Consider the following 18,127-nt stretch of genomic DNA (forward strand, 5'->3'; position numbering starts at 1 on the left):
CAAGCCCCATCCAATCTGGCCTTGGACACTTCCAGGGATGGGGCAGCCACAGCTTCTCTGGGCAACCTGTGCCAGGGCCTCCCCACCCTCACAGGGAAGAATTTCTTTCCCATATCCAATCTAACCCTGCTCTCTGTCAGGTGGAAGCCATTCTCCCTTGTCCTGTCACTCCAGGCCCTTGTCCAAAGTCAAGGAGCCCCACAACAAACTGATCCCTGAGCTGTTTGAGCCTCCAGTGCATGTGACAGTCCCAGAGCCAGGGACCGTGTGTCGCACGCTCCAGCACTTCCAGCTCTGAGAGGATTTACTACTTCTGGGCCCATGGGATCTGGCAGAGGATAAAAGCCAAAGAGTATAGGACAGGTCCCACATCCCTCATCTGCTGAGCCTTGGGCTGGCCCCATCGCTGGGATGAGAAATTAAACCGGATTTGAATCACAGGGGTGAGGAAAGGGAAAGGCAGCAAACAGTACATTCCCACTGTCGGAGCACACTATGAAGCCAATCCCCTCTGAGCATGTTTGTCCTCAAGCATCTGGTTTGCTGATGAGTCTCAGATGCAGTATGGGAACCATCAGCCTCATCTCACCCACATGAAAGAGGGAGGTTTAGCATAAAGCTGGTCATTGCCGATGGTCCCGGAATGATTCATCCAGAGAAAGAATGTGGTTTGGGTTTCGGGTTAATTAGCTGCAGATTTCAGAGAGAGACAAGGCAGGGCGGAGCTGCTGCAATATTGGTATGAGCACAGCTCTAAAGGCATCACTAGCCACCCATCCTGAGCTCACACCCTCCCCGAGATCACACCCTCCCTGAGCTCACAGAGCAGCGACAGCCTTATCATTGCCACTGCAAGGCAAGGTGTTTGCAATCCCCAAGGAATGTCTGCCCGGCTGTTGTGGCAAAAACTGAGCACAGCAACACCCACACACCTTTGAACACCGATGGCTGCAGCAGCACCAAGCTTCTAACAGATGCAAATGCTGCCCAGGATTTAAACTTGCCTCTACTGAGCTCTGGGCTGCTGCAGCTGGGCAGTTCCCAATGGGAATCTGTGCTGCAGGGAACCCTCTGGGCTGTGTTAACCCTGGATCTCCCTGAACCCTGCATCTCCCTGATCCAGGCTCTTCTGTCTTTTTACAAACAATTCCTACAGGTCTGACACATGAATTTGCAGAACACAGTGCAGCTCCTTGTAACTTCTCTGCTATACTGTCCCTCTCTGCTGCCCCCCACAAAATCACTTTGATTTCATTTCTTGCTGCTGAAAACTACTTAGAGATGGACATGGAGTCACTGGCCTTGCTCTAGCGACACAGACATGAGGTCTGGAAGCACAGAGGCAGTGACTGCACCACAGCTCAGCTCCTGGGAGCTCAACGGGGCAGACAGAAGGAATATTCTCCTGAAGGAAGCACAAGCAAAAGGTTCTACACACACACAGACAGACATACAGATTGTAAGACATTATTCTGCCACACATCAGCCTGTTAGTTCCCATGAGGACCAAGTTTTAAACACTGGTCTGCCTAGAAGTGTTTGATTATTGACATATGCTGGAAAAGTAGAAAAACTGATGTTTTTCCTGTTGAGTTCCAGTTTGTGCTGCAACCCAGATGTCACATGGACTTCAGAGACTGACAAATGCTGACTGATCCTGTAGAGAGACTCCAGGTCCCCCAAAGCTGCTCTGATAAGCCCCAAAGGCAGGGATGGGCAGACAGCCCTGCTGGCACCGGCAGCAACCCTGGCTCAGGGTTCTCCTCAACACTGGCTGCACCGCAGGATTTTGATGATAAAATCCTCCCTCTTCCTTGAGAGCACCAATCCACATCCCAGTTCTCCCACTCTCTCCCCAGTTCTGCATCTGCTCTCATCTCCAGAAATGATTCCACGTTACAGCTCTTGGGCTCTCTTGTCAGTGTGCCACGAGTGGGGATTTCACCAGGAAGCACAGCACCAGCCAGAGGCTGTGGGATGGTGCTGGCAGGTAGGGCTGCCAAATTGGCACAGGCACCAGGGAGAAAGTTTCTATTTTTGTTATACTTGTTCCAAGAGGGAACCGATACTGCCTGGGACAGAGCCAGGCATGTCTCAGGCTGGCACCACGCAAAGCACCTCCACACTAATGTAAGCAACTCAACTGAGTTCACTCTCTCACCAGTGAGTTCAGATGCCTGGGAGCAGCTGGTCTTTCCCTCAGGTGTTCACCTCTCTGCCAAGGGCTGCAGCTATTGTTATCCTCCACTAAACACCTCCCGTGCTCCGTCCTCTCCTTTGGAAAATCATCGGTTTTGCTCATATGGCACATTATTTCTGTCCAGGGCAGAAAATGAAAAGCACATGAGAAGTGGCAGCTGCTTTGATCTTCAGTTCAAACAGAAAATAATAAATAATTATATAAAGGCAGACAGTTTTTAAATGTTCTTTTTTTATTGCTAGAAGTTGGTTTCAGTCCTGTTGCAGCTCTGAAATCCTTCAGTGGAGAAACATTGCAATCATTGTAAAAATCATCATTTGGTGTGCTAAGATCAAGTTTACAATTAATCAAGAGTGCACAATTCAACAGAATATTAACATTTAACCATCAACTTTACAAATAAAATAAAGACTACAAAGATGTTGCTACTGCAGTATCAACAGTAAAGGAAATATTTACAATGTTTACACCCTAACAAAAAAACAAAACCAAACTCTTCCCCAACAAAATGGTCAATTTAACCATGGACCATGATTATTTATTAAATCTTTACAGTGCAACGTGGGCCTAGAAACCAGACCTAAGACTAAAGAGCATCAAGAGAGTTCACAGCTCTGAGTGAGATGCACGCAGCTATGCCAACAGGATCTCCATCCATGAGAGATTTCCTTCTGGGCACAAACAGAATGGAATTTGAAATAAACTTTTCTAAAGTGCTCCAATTGCTCTCAGTACAAAAATATAAAAAACTGATTTATAAACATGGCACAAATGTCATGAATCAGAGCTCACGCAAATGCTGTTCGAAGAAGGAACATGCTGATGGGGAGTGATGAAGTTGCCAGTGGTTACGGAGATGTCGGGTCTGGTCTCAGAGCAGGGGAGAGGCTTGGCTTTACCTACAGCACATGTGTAACCTGGCATCAAGATTTGTTTCCTTGTAGATGTGAGAACTGCTGGGGAAGACAACAAAATCTCCAAATTCCCTTGCACAGGGGCACAACACACAGAGACTCCACTGAGCAGCACCGGGGAGCCACAGCTCCCATTCTGCAGAGTTAGAAGAGAAACAAAATATGGATTTTTAACCCTTTCCTAGTTTAAGCTTCAGCTTTCATCATAAATGCAAATGACAAACACCAAGCTCCATGTATGCAGGATCATCTGACTATTACTCAGCAAGACAAAACTGCCTGCAAATTATTTAGGAATGACTCCTACCTGTGCAGGAACGCGAGTACCCGGATGAGCAAGCATCTCTAGGAATACCAATTCTTCTGCCTCACGCTGGGGGATGATGAGCGATCTCAATTTGTGGGACAGGCCACAGCTACAATCCACAGACAGCACAGTTAAAAACTAGGGAAGCTTTCACAAACAACACAGGGCAGCTGTGCTCAGCACTAGTGACCACGGAGGGATCCTCAGCCTGGAACACAGGATGACCACATTCCAGGTGGGAAGAGAAAGAGGAAGCCTCCTTTACACCAGCATCCAAATTGAAATCAGAACCACAGAAACAGCCTCTACTCTGCAACAGCACAATATTAAAGGACAAACATGCTGCTAATTTTAAGGCTGTGACACCAAGCAAACACGGTGGCAGTTCAAAGCTCGTGCTGGCATTTCCTCCACACCCCAGCTCAGGGAGAAGCCAAAAGGCACCTGGGAGGCACAGAATTTTGAACTGTCTAATCCTCAGAAATCACTTAAAAGAAAACTTTTATCTGAAGTGATTGGAAAGTCCAATGGAAAGGATGTGACTCAGAATCAATAGCAGGTTACTTAGCCCAGGACACAGCAGTATTTTGCGAACTAATTTGCCTAGAAGAGTTATTTTTCTAGGACCAAGATCTGAGCAAAGAGTCCAAAACAAGTTTACTCAGCTGGAGTGGTTTGATAACAATTTCACAGATTCGGTTTTGCACAAGTGAAGAGACCCTTTATTCATTTAAAGAAAATCATATTCATGTAAAGAAAATAATTCACTTGCTTCCCTCAGCCTTCCACGAATCACCTGCCTATGCTCTGGTAGGGTAACCCTGCACTAGCAATGAGGGTTAGCACCTCTAATTAGCACCTGCTAATTCCAGAACCTTCTCTAAGCTGGGTCCAGTCCCGAGCAGGAAGCCACACCAATACCCATGATCCACACCCAAGTGAGAGAAGATGCTGTTTCAATTCTGGGTGAAAACAGGTTTCATAAAGCCAACTGCAGCCAGACATGTGGACTGAAGTCAGAAAATGACTTTTAAGGTCATTTCTCTATTACAGATTGAAGACTCATATTCCAAGGGGCTTTTGGGGTTGAAAAACAGCCTGGCCTGTCATGGGCCTGGGTCCATTTATTAACAGCCAAAACTTATTCAAAGTACTGCTGACAATGAGTATTAATATAATTATGTTTAAGTTAAAACATTAAAAGAAATGAGACCTCACTGCAGACTTTACTTTCCAGATGTCACTGTTCTACATTCAAATTCATCTGTTGCACAGAAGTAGAAAGCAGACAATGAGCTGCTCCAGCCATACTTTAGGACAGGCATAAAATTAAACTAAAGAAATGTTTCCAAAAATTGTTTCCAAACACCCAAACTGACATCCCTTTTTGGCTGAGGTGGTTTATTCCACTGATGCAACTTAGCTTTAGGCTAAAACTCCTAAAAATCTGGTAATTTAAGGCAAAGGGGGCACTGAGTTTTCACTAGGAGTGGCCCAAACCACAGCACAAAGGGGAGAACATACAGTGCATTCCTGCTGCTTCCCTGTGAGCTTCCAGGAGAAATCACAGGGAAGCAGAGGTGATTGGACTGTTGGATCCCACACTGCTGGCTTGATCAGAAGTTACACTGATTTTAAGAATTCCCCTCCATTCCAATCTAACTTTTAGGAACATGAAACTGAATATAGGGTAGAATTATGTTCTAACCAACACTGTATCACAACAACACAAAAATCACCATGTGTAAACTTTGCAGTGCTGCTGATTTACCAAGCAGTCCTTCACAGCAAAGTGTGTCCAGTTTCACAGCACTGCTTTGTTGGAAGCTGGGGGAGCATCCCCAGTGTGGTAACGAGCCACGTGGTTCCGAGTTTCCTCTCCCTGAACTCAGGGCCATTGCCTCAGGTTTGTACCAGTATCGCACAGCAAAGAAAAAGGCCCTTAAATCCAACAAGTGTTCCAGCAGGAGTGCTTGTCCCTAAGACCAATTCACTATTTTGTGGCTTATCTTTTCCCCTGACCAGTGAATTTAGGTTTTTCAATTTCTCATTTGAAGACAGTAACTCAAATTATCACCACTTGAAAATAAACTCTGTGTTTTCTGCTGTAAATTTATAATGCTTCTTGCACTGTAACTACTGCAATAATTTTAAAACTCTCAAGCAAAGTGAAGTTAAAGCCTTAAAGACATTACTAGCATCACACAGGGCCTAACCAGAGATAATGATTTGAGACTGGCAAATTCCATTGGATCCATTGCCATGGATGGAGAACTGACCAGGCCTTCCATCCACTGCTGCTAAAAATCACTTTAAATCAGAGTTAAAGATATAAAAATAATTATTATCAATCATGCTCAGAAAGGTATTAATCCAAGTTTTTAAGCTCTGAGATACTGATTTCTTTAGTTCTGTAACAATACTCCTAAACAATCTCTCCTGTGCATCATAAATCTGACCAGCCACATTCAACATAAACCAGAATGCACATCCCTGGGTGAGGTGTGTAAAAAGGATCTGAGATACAGAGTGAAAAATACAACACAAAACAACTGTGCAAATCATTACAAAGGAAAATAATGCCTTTTCAGCAGAACATTTACTGTCATCACCATCCCATGATCAAGAACTGACCCATTTAACAAGAGGTATCAAAGCTGGTTTAGCTGAAAGCAGCTAAACACAGGTTTAGCTAAGAGTATTTTTTTATTATTATTTTTTTTTTAATTTTGAAACCAAACAGTTCTTATTCCCTTCATTCCTAACACAATGCTGCAGAGAAGTCTCTGCAGTAACAGCAGCTTTGATATCTTCTGGTACTGGGAGTAAAGTCCCCACAAATTAACAGACAAACAAAAGATGCAGAAAACAGGATTAAACAAGACAATAAATTACTGCATTCAAAAGCTTCTTAGACATGTCTTCAGCTAAGAGCAAAATCCAAGTCTCTAAGTTCATTCTGAACCAAGCCATGAGTGTTGCCTGGGTACCTGCACTGCTCTCACCAACACAGAGATAGATCCCAGCCCATGCTGGTAGCCAATGAAATGTGCATTCAGTCCAACTCTTCATCACTGCTGTGAATCCTCCCATGTCCAACCCTCCTCCTCCTCCACAAGAAGATGGAGCTCCTGCCTTGAGGATGCTGTCAGAAGCTCACCTTATCTTCTCTTCCCCTGTACCTGGCCACTGGGCTGGTCCCACTGGGCTCACAGTGCCTGGCACACCTGGCTGGAAGGAGACTGGCTCACTGTCACCTAATTACCAACAACCCAGTACTGACCTGGACCTGGGAAAACAGATTTCAAAATATGCAGCCATTCTGGGGCCTACTACTAAAACTTTTTACATAAAAACCTGTGCGGTTCAACATCACTGATAACAATTCACAAGATGGTGCCCACAAAGAGTGTACATTCTCCAAAAAGAGCACATTGCAATAAATGGCAGCATTTTTTACCATGCTCTGAATTGATATATCCATGCCATGTGTCAATACATTTCCATGTTTGGAGAATTTGAAAGCAAATTGTTACTACTGTGCCCTCATTCTGAGCTGCTGGCAGAAAAGCCAGGAAAGTAGGACAGTTAATCCTGGTCTGGTCCTTGCTAGTAGTAACTGGGCAAGGATGAGAAGACATCCATGTCGGGTCTCCATCACGGTGCACACTGGGGCCTGAGTTCTTGAAACAGTGTGTCAGGAGATTCATCTTTAAATGGAAACAATTAGAAGAAAATTACATCTTCTTTGCTGGTATCATCTTGCACATTCAACAGACTTGGCTGAGAGGTCACCAGGGTCTGAACCTGAACGTTATTGGGCTTGAATAGGTTCGCTGAGGCAGGTGAAAGTGCTTCTGGCTGAGCATCTGTGGGGCCATACAATTCTAGAGGAAAAAAATGGAAGAAGACACAGTCATGACACTGCGCAGAGAGCCCGAGGCATTCCCACAGCCAGGCAGGTTGGCTGAGACATACCTGGCTGGAATGCAGTGGTCTGGCTGCTTGGGAGGACTGGGCTTGCTGACCGTCTGCCTCTTAGGACACCCTCCTCTCGTGCAACAAGCCTGGGGGGAAGCAGCTGCTTCTGATCAACAGATGCTGAAGAAAATATTTTACAAATCAGTATTTGAGGTGAGCAGTACCTCACAAACCTCACTGTTTCATGCTGGGGCCCACTGTACTGACACCTTATACACCCAAGGAAACTGTAATACCACAAAGAGCTGGTCCTGCTGTTGCAAGTTAAATTTTCACTTCAGCTGTTTAAATCATGAATGCTTTCTCTCTCCTCTTCCCTGAGACTTTTAATTCAGTTACTAGCAGCCCCTGACAACCTCAGATTTAAACCTCAGTATTATCAAGCACAGCAGAGAGAAAAAAATCTTTGTAGCGTTCACATAGCAAATGGCCATTTGTGCTACTTCTAACACACAAAGCCGTGATGAACTTTTGTCTCTGTTCTCCATCTGTCTCACAGCTGCTCAGCAGCACAGCACATTGATTCTGCTGTTACAGACTCTCAGTTTCTTAATTCAACAATAAAAGCAATTCATGAAATGGTTATTCTGGATCCAAAGAACTTCTCTCCCTTTCTCAGTACACATTCCTTACACGTCACAAAACCCAAATTCAATACACAGCACTTTGCCTCTGGTACAGAAAGTTTTGTTCCATTTTATTCTGAGATCTACACATGGGCATAACCAGCGTGCAGCCCACTAATGCTCACAAGAGAATAGAGACCAATGTATTTGTGGTTTATACCTTTCATATAAATTACAGAAAAACATCATTAAGTACATTTCCACTGCAGGGACCATTATGTAAAAGCTATTAAAAATAAACTTGGGGAGATGTGGTATTGGAGCTTTATTTACCATGCAGGATATTAGGCTTCATTTATGTGCAGAATCATAATGAAGTTTGCAACTGCACTAAACTTCAGGCATGGCAGAAATAGATGTTTCTACAACGTGTCAAAGCATTTCCCCCCTGACAGCTTTGGCCCCAAGTCTGCTGTAGCAGTGCAGGCCCAAGTGATGGTCAAACTTGCCAAGTCTGAATCCGACACAATACTAAAAAGATAATTTTATAACTTAAAATTACAGGCCATTCCCCTAAGCTGGCAATGAGGCTATTTTAAGTGGTAGAGACAAAGCGGTTTTTACTGCCTCTGTCATTGGCAAAGACCACTACTCCAGTACCCAGCAGTCAGCAGCAGAAATTACACCAAGACAGGGTGACTGTATTTTTACTTGCTTCTATTTGTGACAAAATTAGCCCCTTCCAACTCTACAGCACACATAGCATCCCAATTCTGGCCTGGAGATCTGTATTTAATGACTGACTGGTGCCAAGAAAGGCACTGCATTCAATGTCACTACGATTCTGGACAGATAGTAAGGAAAGGCTAAGCCAGCCTCAAAACATCTCACCTGGGCACAACAGCTTTTCTTTGGTTTTGCTGTTTTCCTTTAACACTACAGTTAGACAAGGAGATTTTACATCCAGGTGTACCACCTCTCACCATCATTCTGTCATGTTGGAATACACAATTCCATTTTCAACATTATCCTTTTGGGCTGTATTTCTAATTTAAATAGCACTGACATCTAAGTCCTAACATAAGGATTTTAAGAGATTTTAACTGCAGCAAGCACACTAATAACTTGTAGCATATTAACTTCTGGGTTCCACAGGGGTACCCAGAGGTTTAAACTGCCGTGTTCTGTCTCCTTGTGATGCTGGTAGAGATGAGAAAAGCATTTAAATGGACTTAAATACACACATACCTGAACTGTCTGTCCTCTGAGATGCTTTGTTCTTCCCACCTTTCTCCTTGCTTCCTTTTGTAAAGGTGGCCAGCTTGGTAGGGATCTGCTGCTGGACTGCAGCTGGTTTCTGGATCTGGTTGGTTGCACTCAGGAGATGTATTGGCACTTCATTCTTGAGGGCCAGAACGGGCCGGTTCTCCAGGGTGGTGCTGTCCCTGCGGACCAAGTCTGGCCGCTCCAGGTAATCCAGCCCAGCCACGCTCACTCTCACAGAGGATTTCAGCATAGGTGGAGAGGGTTCTACCCCTTCCCCGTTGAAGCTGATGGAATGACTCAGCATCTGGCTCTGTGTGAGGAAAAAGGCATTTTAAGTCAAATGGGGATTTTCGCCCTCTCCAGCACAATAAGGAGAGACCACCCTCAGCCCTGAGAACATGAAGCACTTCCTAGTGAAAAGGAGAATAGATAAGATGAAGCCTGAAGCTTGCTGGGAAACAGAAGGAAGAGCAAGAGTGTAAGTCCTTGGACACTGAAAACAACCTCAGCAGCTTCAAACTGCTTAATACTGCACGTAGGAAAGGAATGCAAGAGCAGACTGCACTGACTGATGATAGGATGGAAAGCAGGACTTTCAGATGGTATCAAAGAACCAATTTAATCAGACTTCGAAGTTCCCATTATGAAACACTGGAAATGTTTTTAGAAATCAACTGTACAAAATGCTATAGATGTTGCACAGCTCCTGCAATCACTTGCCTGCAATAGGGCAGTTCCTGTATTTAAAAAATCCTCCATCAGCCACAATCAAAAATAGCTTATTTTCCATTTCTATCTTTAAAAAAAATATATTCTCATTACCAGAGATTTTCTGGTAATTGTGGAATTTCACAGACACTGGGGAACTGCCAAGCTCTGATCTCTCTGACAGCAACCACCACCAGCTATTTCAGGTGGTGGTTCAAGGAGCCCAGTAAAATGCAAAAATGGGTTAGTGTTGTAACAAGTGCAACCTTTATTCAGAAGCAGGTGGGTTAACCGAAATAACTCTCCAAGAAAACAAATTCCTCACCTGGCCCATTTCTGGGGAGAACGTGCCTGACACTGTGTTCTGCTTCTTCAGCTTCCTCAGCTGATCCAGACGCTCCTTCTCTTTCTCAACTGCTCTCTGGGCTTCCCTCAGCCTCTCCAGGTTGTGCTGATAGGCCTCTTGCTGCCTGTCCAGTTCTTCCCTCTCCTGATTCACCTTCTCCAACTTCTGCCGAGCCTCCTCCTCACGCTCCTGCAGTCGAGCTTCCCTGATTTCAAACTCCCTCTGCTGCCGACTCCTTTCCCGCTCCAGGCGCTGCTGCTCCAGCTTCAGCTGGTTCTGAAGCTTCTGGACATTCATCAGTTCTTCCCTCTGCTTTTCCAAGTTCCTCTGTTTCTCCTGCTCCAGCAGCAGATTCCCTCGGGTGGACTGCAGCCGGTATTGCTTCTCCCGGTCTGCCATGGTGGCGGTGGCTCTCTGCACCTCGATGTAACTGTCCTGCTGAGATATCACTGCCTGGAGGGGTTCAAAAAACATGCACAGCTCAGCAGAAGACAACAGCATCTACCAGGTTAGATCACTGAGTCTTTTGTCTTCCAGAGCAGATCTAAACTCCAGCTTGTACAGCCCATGGTGACTGACACGATATTGAAGATGGCCAAGGAAATAAATTATGCTTATGTGTGTCAAAGTGAATGTTTCTTGCATCTAGAATTGTTACCCCAAATAAAATCAGTCAAAATATTGCTGATTACAAGGCTGCAGCAAAAACAACTAATATATACACACATGGATATCAACAATTTAAAGAGGAAATGAGCACATGGAGCAGATGGAGCTCAAAGCAGCAAAAGAATTAAGTGGGCAGGAAAAAGGAAACAGTTACTTCAGACAACAGCTCTAACACTTCCTTCAAAATACCAGACACAGTGTTGGTTTCCTTGAATCTCAGGTCTAAACTCTGCACTTCATTCTAGCTTAAGGGGATATTCTCAAGGTAGCTCCTTTCCACACCTCCATACATTTTATTATATTTAATGCCTAACAAATCGCAAACAGTGGTTTACCTGAAGGCTGAAGAGCAACTGTAACAGTGTTTGTATCCTTTGCACAAGCTGAAAAGGAGGAAAAAAAGCATTAGGCACTTAAGCAGAGCTGTTTGGATATATTAGACTTTTAAAAAAATGTTTAAGCAGTGAAAATAGCCCATGGTATCTGTACAAAAACACACACAATGGAAGCATGGCTACCAGAGCACACAGTAGCAGCCAACACACAGGCACAAGGAATTTCAGTGTATTATTCTTGTGCAGATGTGAATAAGTGCTCAGCAACTCCCCCTGGGATTCCACAGATCACTCCTCACCATCTTCTCTCCACCTGAGCTGTGTAACAATCACTTCCTCCCATGCTTCAGCCCTGAATCACTACACAGGTACAGCCCTCGCAGGAGGCTCAGAGGCCAGTTTGGTCACAGAGCTGGGAACATGCAATCACTCCAAAGATGCAGGAGAAGTAGTCATCCAGTTCCTTGAAATGTGTGCTTACATCCCCAGAACCCATCTTTGGTTTCTGTCAGGACTTTTATCTCTGCATTCATAATGTGTTAGAGATACAAGATACAGGCTGTTAATCTGCTGGAATCCATAAACATTACAAATAATGACTTTTTGGTGGGTTTGTTTGTTTTTGTTTGGTTTGTTTTTGCATGCTGTTATTATAACATGGCTATTTGCCATTAGATTTCTTAACAGCAGAAGTAACCTACCTGTGCCTCTATGGTAGGTTGAAAACCACTGCTCTCATCCAGCCTCATTCCATCACTCTGTAAAAAAGACATAGAGACACATGTTGGGCACTGGCAGTGCTGCCAGAATAAGCTGGAAGGGTTCGTCCCATGAGGGAACAGGTACTGCTGGAGCACAGATTCCTCCCATGCACTGAAGGACATACATCAAAAATACTGAAACCAGGGGCCAGGCTGGAACAGGAGCATGGTGATTAAAGGCAGTGTTAATGGTACAGCATCAAACAAGCAAATGGAAAAGCGATTTATCTTGTCTCTCAAGTGCTAAGCTACCAACTTACCCCACAAAGCATCCTTAATAAAGCTGAGTAACTTGACAGACAAAACTGTTCCAGTCCAGTCCTGCCAGCTTTCAGGACTTTTAACTTTGCAAGATTTGTTCTGCACCATTATTATGGTGGAACACAAGGAAATGCATTTAAATCACTCATAAAATCAACATACGGTTTGAGATCCTTCTTCTGCATCAGAAGGGAGGTCATGGACTTGCACATCTGAACTTGCTGCAGGGCCTCTCCAGTCCCACTGTCTCTGGTCACCAGCACTGTTCTTCCTACCACCTGAAAGAAGAGTGGAGTATGAGGAGCTCATACCAGCACAGGGCCTGGGAAAACTCAGTGAGTAACAGAGTAAGCAGAAAAACATAGTGAGTGTGAAGTCAGAACCAATACACAGCTGCATGGCTTCTCCATGCTGATTCCAGCTGGGAGATCAGACAACAGTGGACTGCTCAAAAAAGTCTAAAAACTTGAGCAGAATGGGTTAAAATAAATTGGGACAGTAAGATCAAATTATGTTATACTATTTTCAGCCAAGGAGCCACGATGTCTGCATGAAAATAATCGGCTGTGGCTCCCAGAATTGCAGACTCATAACATGGAATACTGGTTAGTAGGAATATTCTATTCAAAGCAGCACCACTGTGAGTGTGGAAGGAGGTAAAGGGAAATGGAAACTATGTTGTAAAAAGTACCTATGTTATGACACATACAGAACATTTCAGAGACAACAGAAGTATTTTAGAGATTAACAACCAGTGAAATAAAGACCATTTGGTTTTTCAGTAAATGCATGAAGCAAAAATGGAGATAAAGAGTATCTAGTCTTTCCTCACATTTCATTAATTAACTGATAAATCATCTGTGCCAAAAGGACAATTTATATTATCTAAGGATTCAGCAAACCTCTAGTGACTGTGCTGATACAAAGTGGGAAAAAACTGTTCATGACTCAATAATAAAAGCAGACAGCTGAATTAAAATTTTCTAGGTTTTCAGGTCAAGCTCATTTTTTTCAACAAAATTAAAATTCTGTGTGGAATTGTGCTAATTATAAAATATGGGTTAAGGCAATAAAGTATGGGTTATGCTCTTAGCATAACACTGACAGCCCTACTCTGCTCTCTAGTGTTGGTATCAGGAGTATGAAAATCCAACATGCTGGAAATTTGCTCTGATCCTCATTTTAGAGCTAGGTGAAGCTTCCTTACATGACAGCCTCAATTCCTTGTTCTCATTCTCTGTGCAGTGAAGGCATTAAAGAGCTAAGGAGCTCAGGAAAATGCTGAATGGTCCTTTTCTTACTTTTACTTGAAACTAAGGGACTACTGTCATATCCTCCAAAGGTCTCTGCTCTCCGGGCGAGTCCTGACCCAGAGCCATCCTCAGGCTGACAGGATCCACTGCCAAAGTGAGTGAAGATAAGGTCCTGGAGGTTTTCAGCTAGGAAAGAGGAGAACGTGTCATGTAAACAGCCATGTCTATGCTGCCATCCAAGTTGTCATGATAACAAGTTTAAAAAAAAACATTTCAACCATCAAGTCCATTAAAAGATCAGGTAGTCAGAGATGTCCTGCAGTACAAATGAGTTTTTCTTTGAGACTTGCTCTGTATGACAGGCTCTTTGTATACAGATGACCTCTTACCTAACTGCAAGTTAAGATTATCAAGCCTTGAATGTTTGGGTTTTCTTTTTTTTTTTCTCTTCAAATGAGAAATTATGCTTGTGCTTATTTTCTTTCTAAATATACTATCTTTAGATAGGCTATTTTTAATATATAACCCTCCTATAATATTACATTTCAGGATTGGTGTATTATTAGAGCACTTAGTTACCCTTTCTGAACAGACTCATCCCAGGACTCCACTGGTTGATCCTTAACAAATAAACCAATCCAAGCTGTGCAGGTCTTCTACCTAAATTCACAAGTGCACTTCACCTTTCTTGCAGATTGGTTGTGAGAACAAGGAAGTCTGAACTATGTTACATAAAAATATTATGTTTTTACAGGATGATTTTCAGGACCTGCTGCTGGTCCCCATCCCTGCACCTGAGTGAATGTCTCCACAGCCCCACATTCCATCTACCTTCAGTCACTGCAGACTTCAAAATCGCCTCTCCTTGCAGGTTTTCTGAGATATCTCCCCGAAAAAGCAGCCGAGCTCGGGATCCTTGGGAATGGTCTTCAAAGCCATTCATTTCAGACATTTCTGCATAAATCTGTTGCTTCTCAGTCAGACTTTGCAGAATCAGGTCGTCTTTCATGTTCAAACGCTCTAAAGGAAGAAACAAATCCAGTCAGAGTACACTCCCTGTAAGAGTAGAGTGTTCAGTTTGGAAGATTATCACTCATTTTATGATCAGAGATATAATTAATTAAATGCAGAGATATAATTAACAGTTAAGGGGAAAACCCATGGAGCAGGTAAAGCTTATTAGACTCTTTAACAACTATTTCTATATAATCTTACACCATTGTGAAAGACTTAGGAAGGAGAAACTTGATCACATCATGTGATAAAGAATTAGACAGTCATAAATCACAGACTATGCTGAAAAGCAGCTCATGGAATATATAACTAAGTCATTACCTTGAAAATCTTTTAACTTTGCAGCTCTTGCTTCAGCCATCCTCCTCTCTGCTTCAGGTTCATTAAATGTTCCTCCTTCTTCATCAGGACAGCTGTACAAAGGGAAAGACAGATCTATGCTTGATTTGCACATTAGATAATTTAAAACCATCTCAGGATTCAACCTGAAGCTTTTGCCTTGGATCTGGTTTATCCTGGGTGTCATTCTTCCTCCTTTATCCAAAGCCCTCTTGCATTTGACATCTGTGAACCAAATTTCTTGTCTCTTTTTTTTTTTTAAAGATAAAAGCAGAATAAAGTCTTTGGCTGGTTTTTATTGCATCTTTATCAGTGGCTTCTTCCCAATGAACACAAAGAGAATTGCACACTAAATTCTTAAAGAGAAAGTTGAGGGAGAGTCAAATGGATTTTTAAGATGAATTTACATCTGAGTGCTGCGAAGAGAAGACAGATGAGAAAGAAATGAAGCCCTCCTGCTTTCCCTCCTGACTTACCTTTCCACAGCCCTGCGGATGTGGGCCATCCAGGAATTCCTCTCCTCTTTGGAGCTGGTGTGAATTTCATACATTTCTGGTCCTTTTAAGGAAGCACTAATTAAAAACATTGCCTTTTCCTCATTAGCCACCTCTCTCACAATCAGCTTTTGCAATGAGATAACTGGTGGTTTAGAGTCCTGCAAAGTAAAATATCATTTATTGCACTACATTATTTATGTTCTTTAGGATTTGTGCTTCCTAGCTCCCCCCTCTTCCCACTTATACAGACCCACCAGGAGCTGCAATATCACAATATAACTCCAACCTTTTCACGTGACACTTTTGATATTGTCTTTTTTTTACCATCAACCATTGATGAAAATGTGGAATGAAGAATGTGCATGTAAAAATCTGATCGAACATTAAACTGTGTGTCAATTTAAACACCTGAGGATTCCCATTGGGTCCCAGAAGTCAAGAACAGGCTCAAAAAAATTTGCTCAAAAAGAGGCAGACGCAAAATTTGAAAAAGAAAACAAAAACCTTAATGACACCTGAAGAGAAAGAAGAGACCAAGAGGAAGTGTTAGAGGTTCGAAGTTGGCAACTTGGCTACGAAAGAAATAAAACCCTAACAGAGAGGTGTTACAGTGTCACATCCTGAGAATAACGAACAAGGTGACAGACAGTGTATTGTGTAACGAGGATCAACAGGATTAGCTGTCAGTCTTTGCAGGGAAAACACATTTACAGAGGGATATTAGTTACTAAAAACCTATCTAGGCTTCATACAGCATAGGTCCAACACATGTAGCCTAGAAAGTTCCTTCCAGGATAAAGCAGCTCTTTGTAACTGCTGAACCTTCATGGAATAATCTAGAACAGTAAGGAACTGAACTGGGGAAGTAACATCAGGAACACCAGGTTTTTCCAACTTCCCTGAGCAGCTGCACTGCAATTCCAGCCATGAGCAGATGTCACTGGAAAAACAGAATCACTGAGCAGATCCATTTGCTCCTCTCACTTGCTTGATTTATTAATGGAGAAGTAATATTAAATTTCAATTGAAAGGTATACATACAAATATGCAAAAAATTGATCAGTCTCTAACTGTAGAGCATGTTTCCAGAGGGGAAAAAAAATCCACCACATAGCACCCTGTTCTGTGCATTAGGAGAAGGGTAATTTGAAAAGCAATTGCCTTTTTTGAGGTCATCAAAATAGCTTTTGCCATTAGAATTCAGTTTTAATGTTAATGTCTTAAAAAAAAAATACATTCAAGAAAACAATTACATTACTGGTTCTATTACAGTCATAACTGAACTAGATCAGGACAAAATGTACACAATTAACTGCTCCGAGGATACCTGTGGAAATGCCCTGGGAAAGCAAGTGAATCCACTGAATGTTCTAGAGTGCTGCAGTAATATCATCTGCATTTCCTGTGTTTCAGGAAAGTTCTCTGGCCCCAGTAAATCTCAGGGCACTGTGACCACGGTCACCACATCCCTAATGGAAATGACAGACTCTTTCCCTGCACATTAAACAGAGGCAGGACTTATTTACAAGTGATTTTCAAAGCACAGTTCTGATGTGTGTAATGTCTATGACTTGTACAAAACCTCAGCCTAAAAAATTTAGTGAAAGGGGAAGTCACAACACAAGAAGAGGAGAAGCAGTGAACCTCAGACCACACTCAGGTCACTAGAAAACCACTGGAGATGTGAATACAATGGGCTGATGCAAGGGAACACTGGTTTGCACTGGGAGACAGTGGGAGGGATTCAACAAGTACCAGAACTGCCTCAGAAAAAGTTATTCTTAATAGCTGGTTGATTTATTAACCTAGTTTTCTTTCTGAACCTCTAACAAGTATCTACCATCTCTAATTGTGTTTTTTCTGTAGTTACTGTCACTGCCATAAATACTTTAAGTGCATCTATTAAATAAGGAGAACAATACCTACCACTGATGCAAATGTATATTTTTGGTCCTTTTCTTGTAAGAGCAACAGTACATCAGTTAGCAGAACTGCCAGAATATCTACAGTAACAACAGAGACAAGAAAAATCAAAAGAAGTCACATTTTAAAGCAGAAAGACTGGTCCAGATTCAAAAAATCACTTAACTTATATTTCCTGTGGGTCAGGGAATAGCACATCAACATTTGCAGTATTGGGTCACTACTGCCTTTCACGTGGGCTGCTCACACTGTTCAGAACCAGCACAGCACAAATAGAGCTGATTTAAAGCTTGAAAACACCTACAGAGGCATCCTATCCATGGACTCCAGCACTCCAGAGGGAATGTGTCTCCCTCAACAGCAGATTCTTCTGGAACTGCAGCTGTTCACAGCACCACCTACTCTTGGCTGAATTTTCTGTGCCACTGAAGCTTCTCCTTGAACACTTGAGCAACAAAGCTGTTCAGATATTCCCTGGTGGCCCACTGTTTTGATTTTCTGGCAAAACAGGTATTATGCAGAATGAAGGTGTCATGGGGCTCACACGACACAGGTTTTGCAAAGTGTGAAACAGATAATGCCTTTCCACAGAGACTAAGTCAGAATGACTCAAAGCTTTGTCATCCACCCGAAGACCTTCCTCTTGAATTGGGAAGCAGATCAGCCAGATAATAAGCAAACAGCATAAGGAACTTATCATGCACCATTGGACAAGCCAAGAATAGAACAAGTGCTATTTCCTCCAATATCCTATTAAACAAGCAGGTTATTGTCATCTTATTTTATA

General features: G+C 42.9%; 1 protein-coding gene across 4 annotated transcripts in view; it reads right to left on the reverse strand.

Moving 5' to 3' along the window:
- Window positions 1–2,412: 2,412 nt before the first annotated feature.
- The window catches only part of ARHGEF18 (Rho/Rac guanine nucleotide exchange factor 18), a 49,347-nt gene continuing 33,632 nt past the window's right edge, over window positions 2,413–18,127 (reverse strand). For all 4 annotated transcript variants that reach the window (XM_027701654.1, XM_027701653.1, XM_027701652.1 and 1 more), the window contains 12 exons: window positions 17,344–17,420; window positions 15,397–15,575; window positions 14,903–14,994; window positions 14,399–14,587; window positions 13,616–13,753; window positions 12,477–12,592; window positions 11,994–12,050; window positions 11,293–11,340; window positions 10,268–10,741; window positions 9,217–9,544; window positions 7,400–7,522; window positions 2,413–7,308 (listed from right to left, as the gene is read on the reverse strand). In XM_027701654.1, coding sequence (XP_027557455.1) covers window positions 7,148–7,308; window positions 7,400–7,522; window positions 9,217–9,544; window positions 10,268–10,741; window positions 11,293–11,340; window positions 11,994–12,050; window positions 12,477–12,592; window positions 13,616–13,753; window positions 14,399–14,587; window positions 14,903–14,994; window positions 15,397–15,575; window positions 17,344–17,420 — 1,982 coding nt within the window. In that variant the 3' untranslated portion in view covers window positions 2,413–7,147. The remainder of the gene's footprint in view (window positions 7,309–7,399; window positions 7,523–9,216; window positions 9,545–10,267; window positions 10,742–11,292; window positions 11,341–11,993; window positions 12,051–12,476; window positions 12,593–13,615; window positions 13,754–14,398; window positions 14,588–14,902; window positions 14,995–15,396; window positions 15,576–17,343; window positions 17,421–18,127) is intronic.

The sequence above is a fragment of the Neopelma chrysocephalum genome, unplaced genomic scaffold (assembly GCF_003984885.1).
Source record: "Neopelma chrysocephalum unplaced genomic scaffold, ASM398488v2 Primary Assembly neopelma1_164, whole genome shotgun sequence".
Lineage (NCBI taxonomy): Eukaryota > Metazoa > Chordata > Aves > Passeriformes > Pipridae > Neopelma > Neopelma chrysocephalum.